This window comes from Telopea speciosissima, chromosome 8 (genome assembly GCF_018873765.1).
Source record: "Telopea speciosissima isolate NSW1024214 ecotype Mountain lineage chromosome 8, Tspe_v1, whole genome shotgun sequence".
Taxonomy (NCBI): Eukaryota; Viridiplantae; Streptophyta; class Magnoliopsida; order Proteales; family Proteaceae; genus Telopea; species Telopea speciosissima.
The window spans coordinates 14,535,242-14,552,650 of NC_057923.1; the positions used below are offsets into that span (position 1 = coordinate 14,535,242).

The following is a 17,409-nucleotide window of genomic DNA, read 5'->3' on the forward strand; positions in this document are numbered from 1 at the left end:
CCAATAGGTTTTGTCCAAGATCATACTTGAGACCAGACCTAAATCATGCATGTCCTTCCTCACCACTTCTCCTATGGTCATTTTAGGTCTGCCCCTAGCTGTTTTAGCTCCTTCAATCGGATTCATATCACTCCTCCTTACTGGGGTGTTCCTAGGTCTCCATTGAATATGGCCATACCATCATAAACGACTCTCTCGGAGTTTGTCATTGATCAACTCTCAAGTTCGCTCTTATATGTTCATTCTGTACTTTATCCTTCCTTGTTTTTCCACACATCCATAGTAACATCCTCATCTCTGCTACACAAAGCTTATCAATATGACACGTCTAAACTGCCCAACATTCTGCCCCATGCATCATGGTCGGGCGAACAACAGTCCTATAGAACTTTCCTTTAAGCTTTAGAGGAATACGCCGATCTCACAACACTCCGGACGCACCTCTCCACTTCATCCATCTCACTTTAATTCTCTGTGACACATCATCCTCAATGTCACCTTCTTTACTTATGATTGATCCCAAATATCTAAAATAGGCACTTTGCGATATCTCTCTTCCTCAATTCGTACCATATCAGTATCCATCGAAGTGTGACTAAAATTACACATCATATACTCCGTCTTTGTTCTACTAATCTTAAATCCTTGTACTTCCAAGGTTGACCTCCAAAGCTCTAACTTAGAGATAATCCCTTTTTTTGTCTCATCCACCAAAACGATATAATCGGCGAAGAGCATACACCAAGGGACCTCATCTTGAATGCTTTTGGTTATATTGTCCATGATAAGCGCAAAATGGTAAGGACTTAAGGCTGAACCCTGATGTAATCCAATCGTGATTGGGAATTTCTTACCCTGACCTCCCACAGATCTCACACTAGTCACCACGCCCTCATTCATGTCTTTAATAGCATTCACATATTTACTTGATACCCCCCTCTTCACTAGAACATGTTGGATTAGATCTCTAGGGACTCTGTCATAGGCTTTTTCCAAGTCGATAAAAACCATATGGAGATCCTTCTTGCTATCTCTATATCTTTCCATAAGCCTCCTCAATAAGTAGATAGCTTCTGTCGTGGATCTACCTGGCATAAAGCCAAATTGGTTCATCGAGAAATGAGTCTCTCTTTTCAAACGGGCTTCAATAACCTTCACCCAAAGTTTCATTGTGTGACTCATTAGCTTTATGCTTCTGTAGTTATTGCAGCTTTGGATGTCACTTTTATTTAGCGACTAATTGAAAATAGAAACTAACAAGAGTTAGAAACTACGAAGATAATCCAGCCACATGCAAGAATAACCAAAATAGAAACTAATAAATTTAGTAACTTGGTACTAGGATTTGACTGGTTAAAGACCAGCATCCTTGTCAAAATCGTGGGCTGCAAATTGGATCTTCTAGAAGGCCAGCTGGTTTGGTTCGATCTGGCTTGACATGGTCCAATGCTAGCCCAATAACTTGGTTTGATGGGGCTGTGACACTGTTCACGTGAACGGTGTTTTGGTCTTTCCTTCATGTTTTGATCTGCATCAGTTCTTCAATCCAAATGGAGCTTGAAATACCTGTTCCACATTCTGTGATCCTCAATTTTTCCAAGAAACTGTCCAAGTCTCTTTCTGGATCAAAAGTTCTCCAGTTTTAGAGATGATTTCTCTGGCCTGCTTGTTTGAAAGCATGGGTTGCTTGTATGTTACAACAATGTATGGAACTGATGCAGGATGAGGGAAAGATAAGTTTAATTATGGAACGGTTTGGAAGGTCAAGGTGATAACAGGTTTAAGATAGATGGTTTTGTACTGTAGGATTTTTTTTTTTTTTTTTTTTTGGGTTAATTGAGATGTTTATGTTTTCTGGTTCGAGAAGTTTGTAGGGTATAAGGTATTAAGGTTAAGGGTTAGGTTATAATTGGTTGGAACTTGGAGGATTAAGGATACTGTTAATTGGATATAGGTTTCTTCATGTCCTTGCATTCTAGATTATTGACTAGTTCCTTATAACTGGCTGATGTTGTGAGTTTTTCCTGGCTGGAAAGTGGGTAAATGGTCTGTGTATAGATCATGAAAGTGATGGCAAAGAACCCTTTGGTAATTGAAAATCAGTATTTAACAGAATTCAGTATGTTAAAGCAAATCAGATTTGATGAATAGCTGCAGAATTGAAAAGATCTTGCCACTTCATTCCAGGTGTAAGATGGCCTTGGTTTAGTCCTCTTCACTTGATCAAAACCAATCAATGACTGCATTCAGAGGAGAGATACAAACCACAGGACATAGTAATAGTAGTAGACTAGTAGTGGCTTTTTTCCCTTTCTGTTTTAAATCCCAACCCTAGACCCAAGAGCCTGGACTTCTTTTCACCCCAATTGCTTGAACCCCTTCTGTAGATTGGAGAAATCCAATCTCAAGTAGCCAACTTCTTCTTTTTCCTACAGTGACCATTCTTTTTGGGAGCTTGCTCCAACTCTTCTTAAGTAGCCAACTTCTTTTTCCTATAGTGACCATTATTTTTTGATCATCTGTTTTCGCTAACCAAATTTTCTCTATTTTTAATGTGCAATTAGCACTTGTCAGAACTTTTACTTTAAGCTCAGATTATTCAATTCGCTTCATTTTTTGTTTAATAGGTCCACTAAATTTTCCTTAACCTAACCGGCCCACCTAATGGACTTCTCTGCTCCATTGTCCTACAGCATCAAAGCGAAAATGCATATATGTTCCTTTATTTTTAAGGGCTGGATTTGCTTGCCCAGTGGAAGCACTGTTTCATGGCTCATAGACGAAGGGTGTAATGAATATTTTGTTTCGTGATCCAGTGTGAACATTTTCTCTAATATGGAGCTTATCATTGAATTTGATGATGATTCTCTCTATTCTGATAAACAGCTAAGCACTTAACAAAACTCTACCATTTGAACACTGGATAATTACTTTTTCTTACCAGTCCTCTTGCTCTTATTTGATTTCCCTTAACCAGACCATTCTACTGTTTGGAGGATGATTTACTCCATAATCCTTCATCAACAAACTTAATTCCAGCATTCATGGACTCATCACAATCAAACACTTCTGACCCTTAAGGCACCTACTTTAGCGGTTTAGCCTTTAATGGTCTTCATGCTGCTCCAACTTCTATCAGGTGCAAAAGGAATAAAATTGTTAACAAGAAAGCAAAGATTTCCTAAAGCTACTTAAAACGCAAATTAAAAAGAAATATCAAAGTAGGAACTCCTGAACTACGTTACTTATGGAGGAAGCATAAATTTGTTGTGCACATCTCTTGTATATTACTTGCATGGCCCCAGCATGACCTCTTTACTTAGTAGCTGGATAATGATCTGTTCCACTGCTCCCCAGTGAATGAAAGAATTGGAGTTGTAGAATGTCTAGGAAGACCACAATGCAATTAGATGAGCTTGCACCTTGAGATCTAATGTGTGGTGGCACAAGGATTGGATGCTTCTAACCCCACCCCCCCCCCCCCCCCCAAAATAATGAATATAGTAGCCTTGAACATTATAGCAAGCATTTCCAATTTCATCTTTATGCACTGAAAGGGTGTGAGTTCCTCCCCAGTTTTGGGGTTCTTTTTATTATTATTATTATTTTTCTTCTTTTCGAAAAAGAGTGTGATTGGAGGATTAGAAGAAGAAAGGTGAAGATGGGACTCAATCCCAAGAACTGTCCCTTAACCAGTTTTTGGGTATTTCACATCCTTTTTGCCATAGCAGGCTGAGGAATGGGTTCACTCTTGATCTTATATAGAAATTATTCCTTAGCCCAGATAAAGGATAAGGGCAAAAGTCCTAGATGAGCTTGTTGGATGTTTTGGAAATGGTTTAAATTGGCCACAAATCAAATTTTATACTCAAATCCAATCATATAACGTCCCATCCATTGGGTAATACCCTCCCATGTATGTCCATGCACCTCCTTGTAATCCCTAGCACTCTCTAATTTGTTCAATGCTTTATTCTGCCACATGGCCAACTTTGTTTGAGCTGAAACTTGACATGTGGGCAGGAGACATTGGCATCCACAAAATTTCAGTATCATCTGACCTGCCACGTGCCAAAACTAGGACTGTGTTTGGTATGCATTCTAGGTCGAGAATGCATTATAAGATAATAGAAACAGTAATTGGTATATTTTTTTGTTCTTGGGCCCTGGAATGCTTCACAGAACGTGGCCCATTCTGGAACCCGCTCTCTGGCCCATTCCACGTTCTCATTCTTGCTCAACCATCACTTAGACTCTTTCAAACTTCATTCCCATTGATTCCACCATTCCGGTGTGCTACATGGTGAATCAGTGCCTTGGGGTCATCTGCAGTGCGGGAGTGGTGAAGATGACAGAAGATGCAACGGTTTGCCTATATAAATCCCATCCTTCTCACTTCTCCCCCTCCCCCCTCTCTGCTTCCTTTGTTTAGCCTTAAGCGCACTTCTCTAATCTGTCTCCCTTGCTAGTCTTTTCCTGCAGAAACTTCTACTTGTCCTTCCTTCTTTTGGCTTCCCCGCACACCATTTTCTCTTTGATTTCAGCCATTCTAATCTGGTACATTCTTTCTCGTCCTAAATCGCAATTATTAGGTCTTCTACTCTTCTAACAACTATGAATTTGAGTTTTCCCAGTATTTTGCTTTTGATGCCTAGTTTACAAGGCAGTCTTGTACTGGAGGAGGAATGTGAGTTGGGCTTTCAACAACATTGTTATAAGCCACGATGAATGATTGCATATTTGTTTTCTGGTTCAGTGCTTGTTATGACAGTCCTTTAATATTTCATGGTTAAGGGTCTTTCTAGGTCAAATTTTGAGCTTTTAAGTCTTCAAAGTGATGTTCTCAAGTTTGTTGACTTTCCTCTGCCTGTCCTCCTGATGTTTTCTTCGAAATCTGTTACAGCTTAGTTTTAGGATTTGCTGATGCCTTGAGTTCCGGAAGCATGATCAAATATTTGTGGAGTCGATGCTTGAGTCATTTAATGTATTCGCTTGGATGCTTGAGTAGCATATCTGTACTTAATGATAGCGGCTTTCTTTTTTGGATGCTTGTGAATTAGCAGGGTTTTTTTTTTTCTTTTTTTTTGTGGAATACTTTCGAGATGAGGTTTGGTACTTGTGGATTAGAAATTGTTTGGGTGTTAATTGGCGCATGCAGTGGATTTTTCACTGAAGAGATTTCTCCCATGAGGTGTTTGATGATCCTAAAATAAATAAAAAAATACACATTTTAATCAAACACATAACCGAACATTGTTCTCATTATCAGTTAAAGAATGCATTCTGTATTCTGAGAATTGGAATCCATACCAAACATATCCTAGGTGTCTGTCCATGGACTCCTTCCTGGACTGCTGGTCTAGGAACCCCACGCCCAATAGATAAGACTAAAAGTTGCAGTAATCACTGCTGTTTATGTACTTGTTAGTTTCATCAAACCTTACTCAATGATTTTGGTAGTAGGGACTTGGATTTGTTGATCATCTAGTAGAGTTGCCTATGAGTTTTTGGTCTATTGCTAATGTCTTTTGTTTTGGTTGACTGTTAAAGCATTTTCATTCACTTTGGTTGGAAATTCAAAGACTGGTCAACTGCTAAGAATTTAACTAATGGAATGTGCTTGTTAATTGTTATAATTTATTAGTCAGCCAGTTGCATTTCTAGAGAGCTTTCCTGGGCTGGGTCTGCAACTGTTTGCTATTCCTTGTTGGTGATGTTTTTTCTCCCCTTCCTGTTAAACAATCTTTGGTGGTTATTGCACTTCCTAATGGATGTTGGAAATGCTAAATTAGTGAGGTGCAGGACTGGTGGCGCCAACATGAATGTGAATATTATGTTAGATCTTGGTTGTGATGTTTCAGTCCCATGTAGATTAACATATGCCGACCCCATTAAGTTAGGACAAGGCTTTGATGTTGTTGTTGTTGTTGTTGTAGATTAACATGTGGTCACCCACAGGTGAAGAGAAGTGTGTCTAGTTTCAACCTCACACAGGTGGTTATTAATGGATGAAACACATTGAATTCTCTTTTGGCAAATTGATGCAGCAGTAGAAGAGATCATTTGCATAGCTGTGCATGGATAAGATAACCTTGAGGGATGGTCCTCGGTGCATCTCAAGCAGTTTGTAAAAAATTGGGAAACTGGTAGGGATTGATTGTTATGTATGACTCCAGTTTCAGGTAGATATCAGCAGTCATTAGAATTTGAAGGTAACTTGGATAAGTGTTCATTAAATTTCCACAATTAAGTATCTTTCAAATTTCTCACTTCCCCCAATCCAATTGATAATCAATTATATGGAATAACAAAAGTTAGACATTAGAATTTGCTATGGTACATTGTTTCACCTTATGTATAGAGTTGGATTTGATGATGGAATCATTTGTTAAACATGCGCGTAAGATCGAGCATTTGCTTGTAATCATCGTCCAAGAAATCCTCGCATGTTAACATCATGTGCAACGATAATCCTTGGTTGTCTCTTGTAGCTGTTCGTGTAGTTGTCTTTAGAAAAGCAGTGAAGGTATTTTGTGCAATTATATACAGCCTCTTTTTGGATGGAGGAGAATTGGTTAGTTGGGATGAACAGTGCGGGAATGCCTGATAACCTTCCTACTTCATCAAAGGTGATTTGATGATATCATTGGACTATTGGAATAATGAAGGTCATAATTAACTCTTGCCCTCTGTTTACACAAAGGTTAAAATACTTTTCTTAGAGAGAGATCCCATGGATTAAGAGGTTCTCTTAACATTTAACAATCGTGAACAAGATTTGCCCACTCGCAACCTAATTATTATTACAAAATGAAATCGAAAAAAAAATAGTAATATTTACATAATTAGCTGTTCACTGGTTAATGCAAGCAACGAATTATACAATTCTGTAATGGCATTGACAACCAGAAGGCTTCTCTTGGATTTGGCTCACCTCCAGCTGTGGTGGGGGCTGAAGCCTCCAGCACCCCCTCTAAATGCTGCCCTGTGGACCCGAACAGATCCAACGGTTAAAAAAAGAAAAAACGGGTTTCTTTATCCATTTAACCCATTGTAATTTCGGGTCATTCTCTTACCCGAAAGAACCCACGAAGGAGGTTCCCTTCCTTTAACCTCCACCTCCAATGATATCATCAAATCACCTTTGATGAAGAAGGAAGGTTATCAGGTATTTCCTCTGCCTTTTCCTTTGTCCTGATGTTTTCTTCGAAATCTTTTACAGTTTGGTTTTAGGATTTTGCTGATGCCTATGCTTGAATCATTTAATGTATTCGCTTGGATGCTTGAGTAGCATATCTGTACTTGATGATAGTGGCATTCCTTTTTTGGATCCCTGTGAATTAGCAGGGTTTTCTTTTTTTCTTTTTTTGTGGGATACTTACGAGATGAGTTGAATCAGCTTCACTGTAGGCTTCAACAAGGCAACAACTTGCCTTTTAATGTAAAGCAAAGAAGAAACTAAAATTATCAGATGCTTCCTTCCTACATTGCTGTATTAGTTTGCCTCTGATTCTCTTATTAGAATATCTTTTGTGCGTTAAATGGCACTTTCAAGTTGATAGTGAAACTTAAAAGAATAGACGACCTGTTAATTCTTACGTTTTCGCCAGTTTTGGTGTCATCCAATCAACATATAAGAATGTTTACCAAAAAAATCCAAATTAAATGGGGTCACTATATGGATCCTTGTAAAACAAAGTCATAAAATTGACTGAAAGAAAAAAAATAATAACAATAAAGAAATGAGAGATGAAAAGGACAAAATGAGCAATGAAAGTAAGAGGAAAGAGGCATAACCCAGAATATAAGGAAAATCTCAGCTAAATGGGGTTGACAAAATAAATACATCCCCCACCGATAACAAAACGAAGGTCATACACCAAATTATTGTATATATATTCACTATTGCGTTGTGGTTCAAGATCATTAACTAAAACAACACTTATTTTATGCATCCCCCACTCTTATTTGGACTAAAAAATTTTAGCTTTCTCAAGATTGAGTGCAGACATCACCCATTACGTAGCTTAAATGCATTTTAACTCTTGTCATGATGAAGACAAAGCTGAATATATAACTCTGCACCAATTGATTAATTTAGTAAAAGGGTTACTTATAATGATTTGGTCGGTGGTCTTCATAAATCTTTTGCTGCATATTTAAATTGGGCAAATGCACTGGAAGTTAGGAATAATCAGTCATTAGGATGAGATGATTAGGAGGATTAAATCTAGAGAAGTGGATACTCGGTACCAAAAACCCAATTAGCTAGCAATCAATTATGTCGATGCTTATGACAATAGTAGTTAAAGTAAAATGAATCACTTAATCCAGTTTCTTGGGTAAACTCATTTTGGATAAGATTAAGCTCAGCCAATTGAGATGAAGGTTATCCCTCCCAATTTACCTGCTGACCTTGTAGTAAAATAATACTCAAATCTTCAACCGAAAAATAAAAATAATACTCAAATCACTCAGGTTTAGTCCATAAAAAAAAAACAAAAAAGAGCGTATCCAATGCACGAGGCTCCCGCCACTATGGGGTCTGGGGAGGATCATAATGTACACAGTCTTACCCTTGTTTTTGCAAAAAAGTTGTTTCCAGACTCGAACCCGTGACCACTGAATCACAATTGAGTAATCTTTACTGTTGCACCAAGGTCCACCCTCAGATTTAGTCCATACAGTAAAGTAAAAATTGACTAGGGAATAGGGAAGGCCATCTACATTCTTAATTTGATGGCTCATGGCCTGTTATGGAAGAGTATTACTTATAGATAGATTTGTAGTCCAATATAATTTGGCCGAAGGAACCCATATTAACCAAAATGCTTAGGTCTTAATTACTGTAATTAACTCAGTGCATGAAGGCAATAAAAGAAAAATGTCCTTTGGCTTCTCAAACCATATATTATGTCCTAATTTAAGCTTGTAATGGTAAGTGGTTGGGGATTAAAAAAAAAAAATTAAAAAGGGCCTCTTTTATGTATGATGTGACTGGGTCAGGGAGGTTGATCTGATATGAATTATTTCTAACAACTTTTCATGCCGTAGAAAGATGAACTTGTGGTCTTGCCAAATGGATGTTTCACACCAAGCTTAACTAATGATCTAATGACATTAACTAATAGTACTTTACACATGCTTCAGTTAATTACAACTATTTTAGTTTTATAGTGAACCTCAATTAATTATTTAATAGTACTTTACACATGCTCTCACTCCCTCAATACACAGTTTATTAGAAAATTAGGACAAGAAACTAACTGCAATGCAAGTTATTAAACAAGAAAAAGCAAAGAAAAGAAAAGTTTAAGGGCTACATATTAATCGGTTGTAAGACAAATTAAAGAATCAAGGTAAAGTTATCTAATTTTAATTAATCATATTAACTTGATCATTTAGAATAATGACTAACATGTGTGATTGGTTGATTCATGTCCAAGATGTCTCAAACCAATCAACCACAGGATATTAGAGAGCCCCAAGATGGCAGTTTATGGTTAAATTTGGAATCTTTTAATTTATCTTAAGGGACAATAATGAGGGATTTTTAATCTGCTTAACTGCATCGTCACATGTAGCCGTCGAAGGATTAAAGATTTCATCTATTTAATTAAGATTAATAGATCCAATCAGACCTCAACCAATTACAATGCAATGGAAGGGGCAGTGAATATTATATATATATATATATTGGATGAGTTTATAAGGTATGAATTATGTTGGAAAGAAAAGCTGGTAATGGGGGATCTGGCTCTCTAGATAATTATTACCTCCAATTTGCGGGCACTTCCAATTCCTCTAATAGGGGGGGGGGGAGTGGATCCCACCTTAGGCAGTGTTTTCCGGCAGGGGATAGGATAGTCATTTTCGCCCCATGTGAGGAATTGAAAGAATTGAAGGGGGCAGCAAATTGGAGGGGACAACTGTGCTGGGAGCTGGAGGGTCCAGCCCAGCAAAAACAGGGGATCGTCTCAAGGGAGCCCAATGCCCAAGGTGCTGCCAGGGGGTATCTAGCGGTTGAGCTGTGTTGCACACATCTCCACGCATGCTTAGGGATGTATGCGGCACAGACCAATGGCTAGCAGCACCCTAAGTGTGCTAGCTGGACTCCTTGGAGACGAGCTAAATTGAATCCACTTGGATCCCACTAGTGAAATGATCAAAACCCCTGTTGTTTTGCTAGGTTGGACCCCCTAGTTCCAGCTACGGCTGTAGAAGAGCCAAATTAGGTAATGGGTTCCTCATGCAACCAAACAAATATAATTTTTTTAAATCCCATTTCAAACTCATGTCATGAAGAAGAATATTTAGAAAGATGAAGACAACATGTGGTTAGTGTTGATTTTGAAGTGAGGAAGTGTTTTGGCTTAGTTTAATGGATCGAGTAAGTATAAGTGGAGCTCCTGAGTCTTGGGTATCAGAATTAATGCTGGAAATGATCTCATCCATGACGTGAATTGCACTCTCCTCCCTTTTAACAATGAGTCCATGACCAAGGTTGGGTCATGATTTTTGTTTTATTTTTATCTATTTATCATTATTTATTTTTGGGTAGGAGTTTTTGTTTCATTGACTAATTCGCCTATTAAATTGTTGGGTTTGCCCAAACCTTATAATCAAATCACATTTCTGAAAGTTATTTCTTTCAATATATAAGTTTAGAAGAAAAAGGAAACAATGCTTGGAGCCCAAACCAAGTATCTCTCCCTTCTCCAGATTACACTTTTGCAAGGGATAATTAATAAACCTAAGAGAGGAAACCTCCAACTAGCTATACCCAATTAACAATAAACAAAAGTGTACACCTAATCTATAAATATTTATCCATCCTTCCTAATTGCTTCCGCATTGGTCGATCGGCTTTGGCATTTGCCCGAGCAATTTGGATCCTATGCTGCCGTCGGTTACATTGGCCGACGTGCAGCTTCACACAGGTAGGGCATGGACCCTACCCAGTAGGGTGCTTGGGCAGTGGATACGCGGCATCAGAGGATCAGAAGCCTTTGTCGCAGACCTAAGAACCATTTTTTTTTTGTTTTGGTAAAGGGAGACTTGAGAACTGGCTAGCTGCTTTTAACCCAGACACATTTTGACAAATGTATTCCATCTTTTCTACTTAATTACTTAATTTTTTTTTTACTTTTTTGGAGTTGGAGAGCTTTGATAGTAGGGGGAGGGGGGGTTGGAATAGCTAAATAGGGGATGGGGATAGGCCCCAAGGTGTGAACTGATGACCTCTTATTTGAGGAGTTGGTCTTTTGCCAACTGAGCTGACTCCTTGGGGTATTTAATTACTTAATTAATTAATAGACGATAAAATTTTAATTTTTATCTTATTAAATGCCTTAGTTAATTAGCATACAATTAATTTTTAATTCACATTATTTTAAGTCACACTAAAGCTTACTAAAAAAATAGGGAGAGGAGTCCATACCCGCTGGTCTGCATGTATTGGCATCTCTCACAACAAGTCAATGGTTGCTCACAAGTCACAACAAGTCAATGGGTGCATAAGAGGGAGTGCTTCACCATAAATATAAAAGGTAAACCTGATGGTCAAGGAGAAGGAGTTGGGATCCCGTTCTCATACGAGAACGCTTGACAGACGTACAAATCAAGGTTCAAAATCCAGGTATTGGACTTCGATCATGGCTGATACCTTTTCAGATCGGGATCGGTACAAATCGGTTAGGATCTGCCAAAAAATCCCCAAAATCGTTTTTTTATAGATTGGGTCATGTATCGGCCAGAGATGGTGGGTGTCGTGATCTTGGATTGGCTGATATTCTACAGATCGGATCAATCAATATCGGTCAAAATAATAAAAAACAACTTAACAACTTTTTAAAAAAAATCAAAAAACTTCAATCAGATCGATCAAGGATCAGCAGATCTGATCCGACCGTATTTTCAAACTTATAACCACTCCATCAGATCGGTCAAGGATTAGTTGCATCTCGGGATCGACTTGACCAATACTGATCCGCTTCGACCGATATCAACTGATCCAAACCAAGATTACAAACCATGGTACAGATGTGTTAGTGCTCGTGGCAGTATTGTCATTGTTGGCAACAAGGTTTGGCAGCGGTGGTCATCAGCATATGGTTGTGGGTACAGTATTCTGTTGGTCAGTGGGGTGTATCTTGCGTTTTCTTACTTCTTTCTTATCGGTCCTAAGGGTATTTATTGGAAAGTATATATATTCACTTAGCATGACCGAAAATGCACTTTTGGAGCCCTAGAGAAGAAGGAAATCGAGGAGAAGTCGTCTTCTACCATTCTGGCATGGTTCGAGAGCAGAGATGCGAAGGAAATCATCTGAAAACCTCGATTTGGTGTTGGCGATGGATTCGAGTACTTGATTCGTTCTATTGAAGAACTCACAACATTCGGTTGGAGTTGAAGGTTTGCCTTTGAGGAGGTAAACGTGATCACAAACCATTACTTCTCTGTTCTAGGTTTAATTCTTATTTTTGAATGTATTGGGTAGAACCTAGAGTGTGATCTGTTTTGGGTTGAGTTTGTGATTGAATCTGTTTATTGGGTTGATTGATTGTAAGGCTGATGCCATTATTGTATTGGGATTGAGGTCCTTGCCCTCACTGAGGTGAGAGGTTGAAGCAGGATAAAGGGTATCCTGGCCGTAGGGGCGGCTTATTGTATTTGAGTTGAGTATTGGGCATATACGAAACCCCGAGGGATATTGCTCCGTGGACGTAGCCTTCACATACTGTGAAGTGAACCACGTATATCTTGTCTCATTACCTGTTGTTTTTGTTGGAGACTAATCCCTATTTTGTAGAGTGGATTTATAATCTTGGTAGACCTGGTCACATTCTGGTGGTGCGAGGTGGGACTGTAAGCGACTGTGTTGTTTACAGAAAACGTCAAAAAGAGAAGCTGATTCACCCCCCCCCCCCCCTCTTAGTTTGATCCCGTGTTCACAAGATGGAATCCACCCTAGGTGAGATCTGCCTCAAGGAGTCAAGGAGAGTGATCTCAAAGAATGTGAGCAAATAAAGATAATGTATGAAAGAGAAGACATAGACATACAATTTTTTTATTTTTTTTTTGGATAACTACTACACATCAATAGTGTGTATATCATTTTTTCAAATTCATATTCAAAAAAAAAAAAAGTTCAAAAAATCCAAAGCCCAAAAACCATCAATATTCCAAAGCCCTTAAATCCAAATTCCTAACTCCCCACATGATAATCGTCCTCAAGAAAAAAAAAAGGGTATTTTCACTTTAGAATGAGTTGTCCTTCACCCATGGTGAGGAGAGAACCTTGTCAGCTACTCCATCAGACCTTTGGATTGAACAGAAAAGGATAGTTTCGATTATTCAATATTTCAATCATAAATTGGATGAAGAGATTCTGTCTCCGTCAGAGGGAGGGACTACTTAAAATTTTCTCATTTCAAGAACCAAAAACTGTGTTTGTTAGATCGGAATCGGATGTGCAGGAGGGTGAGGTAGTCTTGAAATTGGAAACTGTGACCTGCCAAACCCTTATCTCTCCATCCAGACTTCCACTACAAACCAACAGCGTGGTCGTCCCTTCCATAACGGCCACCAACGACTTTACCGGCCTCTCGTGTCCCTCCAACACCATCATACAGCTGTACCGTTGATCCCCTCCTCGTCTCCATACCCTGACCGTTCGATCCTCTGACCCACTCACCAGAATATCTGATACGTTGATCAAACACAGTATTGCACCCTTATGCCCTCTCATTGCTCCAGTGACGCCCATATGGTTTCCATTATCTTCCCTCTCCCAGACCAAGATCGAACGGTCACAAGCGCCCGAGAACAGTGTGGACCCGTCACTACTCAGAGCCAACGCGTTCACCCCCGAGTGATGCTTCTCCAACGTCGCAATCAACCCGTGCCTCTGCTTTCGACTACTACTCTTCATCTCCTGCGTCGTTCTTCCTCTCCCCCACACTCTAATCCGTTTATCAGCTGACGCCGTGTAAACGGTTCCGTCAGCAGATACGGCCATGGCGTTGACGGCATCTTCATGAGCTTTAACGGACTCCAAACACCGTAGGTTCGAGGTGCGCCAGATCTTCAAACTCTTATCCCAGGAAACGGAGTATAGTAAACCGTCCGTCATAGCTAGGTCGGAGATGGCGTCCACGTGTTCAATCCAGAGCCGTTTCTTGTGACGCCTGACCTGGACGTAATTCTTGGGTAGGACTAGACGGCGTAACCGATCCTTGACGGTGGGAATCGTCGCCATGAGTTGGTGACATTTCGTTGGCGTTATCAACCAGACTCGGATCTTGCAATCTTGGTGAGCCGTGAAGACCTTTCCCTCCCCAAAGGCCACGGACTTGATGGAGCCGGAAGAGGAATCTTTGTCATTGAATGTGTCGATATGTTGGTAGTTTGATAGCGTAAAGACGTTGATTTCGTTGCCGGAGGCGGCGTAGAGAAGATCACCGGAGACGGCGAGACAACTAATGACTTGGTTGGTTTGGGGCTTAAGGGAGGAGACGTAAACAGAGACGTTATTTTGAGTTGTTTCTGGACAAGTTGTTTGGAGAGAAGGGATGGAGGGTAGTGATTGGAGGGAGTGATTGGATCGAGGACTGCTGCAACTGGTTTCTTGGGAAGCGGATGAACTGGTTTGGATTTCGGAACAGCTGCTGGTGTCGGAAGCAAAGAGGTTGGGAGATGGCAACTGCAACTGGTTAGGGGGGAATGCGGTGGAGGGAAAGGAGGTTGACGAGCAGGTCGTCAACCAGGATCGGACGGTCATTGACGTTGCCGAGAGAGAGAGAGAGAGAGAGAGAGAGGGAGAAGGGGAGGTGGGGAGGACGTCTGAGCATGATTTACATATATAAAGAGTGTTGAAGAAGGCAGGGAATGGAGCCACGTGTCCATGCAAGAAAGGAAGAACAAGAGAGAGAGAGGGAAGGAATTTCCAAAGTGGTAGATTCGGGTTGTCCAAGGTTGAGGACGAGAGGGATGATGCATTGCATTGGGTGGCTTAATACTCTTTTCTAATTGGACCCACGTGGGCTTGGTAGTGGTAGTTCTTGTCGGGAAACGGGTTGTTGTAACCATTCGTTACTTCTTAATGGGTATCTTTCATTTTTTTTCTTCTTTTTTCTCTTTGAATTTTAATTCTGTTTTAAATTTTAGTGAAACAAAACTCTACACTAAAAAGTATACCACAAGCTAGTGCCAATGTGTTTTATCTCTCTATCCCCATTTGAAATGACTCTCCTATCCCTATGATATGATGCCCCGCTTTGGTACCGTTTGCTAGCTTATCGCATATCGGAGCTGTGTCTATCCCTCTCCTATAAACAAATACAAGGAAATAGTTTCCTATTCGAGAGTGCAGCCTATACCAATACTCCCTGTGGTAGAAGTGTCTTTTCATAGGAGCAGAGGAGAGATAGACGTATGAGAACGCTACCATAGGCCACACTCTCGAACTGAGATTTTTTTTTTTCTTTGCCTAGGAGTGCAAGTTACGCCCCGACACATGGGGCAGGATGGGTGCATAATTTCAATCATTCAGGGGCGGGTGGTGGGCAAAATATGTGTCTGTGCACATCCTGCACCCTGTGCAAAAAACATTTTCCTATATATTGAATTACACCTAAAAAAAAAAAACAAAACATCAACCCAATTACTAATGGACAATCAAAACTTCTATGAAGAAAAGGCCCAACATAGAGAATGAAAGGCTCATCAGTGGTCCAGCTCATCTAGTATACCATAGAAATTAAATGGTGTTGTTGCTTCATTGGAAATGAGAGAATAAAGTCTCTTTTCAAATGCCAATGTAGGCTGGATAGAGGATGTTATGGATAAGAGAAAATAGTCAGTCAAGAGATCATTGCCTGGTCGTGTAGTGTCTATACTAGCGTGGGGAGGGTCAGTAAGAGCATACATAATTACATAGGAACATCAATGTAAATGTAATTTTTTATTTTATAAGGGTTAAGATTGTACTTTTACACGCTCTTGTGTCTCCGAACAGAAGAGCCACATGACTGCTACCGATGTGGGGAACTTTATCAGTAATCATTGAGGAGGCAAAAGAGAATCAGATTGGTTGAAATGGGGAATCATCTGCAACACTTTTTGGACTTTTTCTTTTTGAAAAGAAATCTGTTGATGGATGGGATTGGATTGGATTGGATTGTTTAATATTGGAAATCATAGACATGATTTTTGCAAATAATACATTATCATAATTTGACCCTTGCCTAGGGACAGAAATCCCTCGGATCATGGCATTCCAATATAGTTTATCCCACAAGATATAGTGCTTATAAGATATTTGTGTGATCAACACTGCCGCTCCCAAAAAAAATTTAGAATAATGAAAGAAAGATAGATGGCATCAAAAATACATTTGTTGCGTGTGAAAATCTCCGATTCTTGGTTCGCCCATGGATGAGCCTGCAAGGACCAAGTGATGAGCACAAGAAGGCCGGTGTGGCTTCGGCCTAGGACTCTCCGATGCTCAAGTTAGATCACCAGTGCAACAGCGTAACAGCTAGTAAAAAGCGAGATGAGGAATGGTGCTCCATACCTGGGTATTTATAGAGTGAGGATGAGATGAGGCGGTTGGGAGAGTCCTAGTATGGTAGGAGTCCTTCTTTCGGAAGGTTCTCTCACGTAGAGCGGAGTGGAGAGCTATTTTCGGGGTCGGGCTCTTATTAAGGTAAGAGTCCATGTAGAGTGTGATTCCGTGTTGCGCGGGGATCGTGGCTCGATCCTTATCCTGTGATTCTCGGGATGCGTTGACGTGGCCCGGAGATCCCCGGTGGGGCGCTATGGCAGCTTCAGTGGAGGAGGGCTCGGCCTCGGAGGTCGGCCCAGGAGGTCGGCAAGGGAGGTCGGTAAAGGAGGTTGGCCCGAGAGGCTGGTCTCGGCCGTAAGCTCAGTCAGGAGTCTATGGCTGACCTGTATGAGCTTGGCCTCAGCCACCGGCTAGCTTGCGCTAGTCTGGTTCTGTCAGGTGACTTATCGGAGATGGGGTCGGCCCGATTTCCTGCTCAGCCCAACTCGGTTCTCGGACTGAGGTCGGGTCGGCCATGTGGCAGCCTCTGATAGGTGGGGTGTTTTATGCCTCATCAACATCTTCTTGGTTCTTCCCTAATAAACATTTCTTTTGACCGGTTCATCCTTAGATTGCGTTTAGAGCTCTTGGAATCAATCTAACAAGATGATAACTAAGGTTGGATGCCAGAGTAGATTCAAGCACAACTTATCATATTAGAATAAAGAGAGCTTTGAAGGACCCCTTTGTTGGGAATTATAGAGTTATGGGAGAGGGATCTTTGAACAAGTGGCATACAGAAGCACCAATGAAGTGCAGTAAAATGGTACTATATATTGGAAGGCAATAAGGTTATTGAATGT

The 17,409-nt window shown here is 40.3% G+C and overlaps 1 protein-coding gene across 1 annotated transcript; it reads right to left on the bottom strand.

Moving 5' to 3' along the window:
• Positions 1 to 13,432: 13,432 nt before the first annotated feature.
• Positions 13,433 to 14,782, bottom strand: LOC122672061 (protein JINGUBANG-like). Its single transcript, XM_043869568.1, has one exon. The coding sequence runs from the start codon at positions 14,780 to 14,782 to the stop codon at positions 13,433 to 13,435; it is 1,350 nt and encodes a 449-aa protein (XP_043725503.1).
• Positions 14,783 to 17,409: the final 2,627 nt, after the last annotated feature.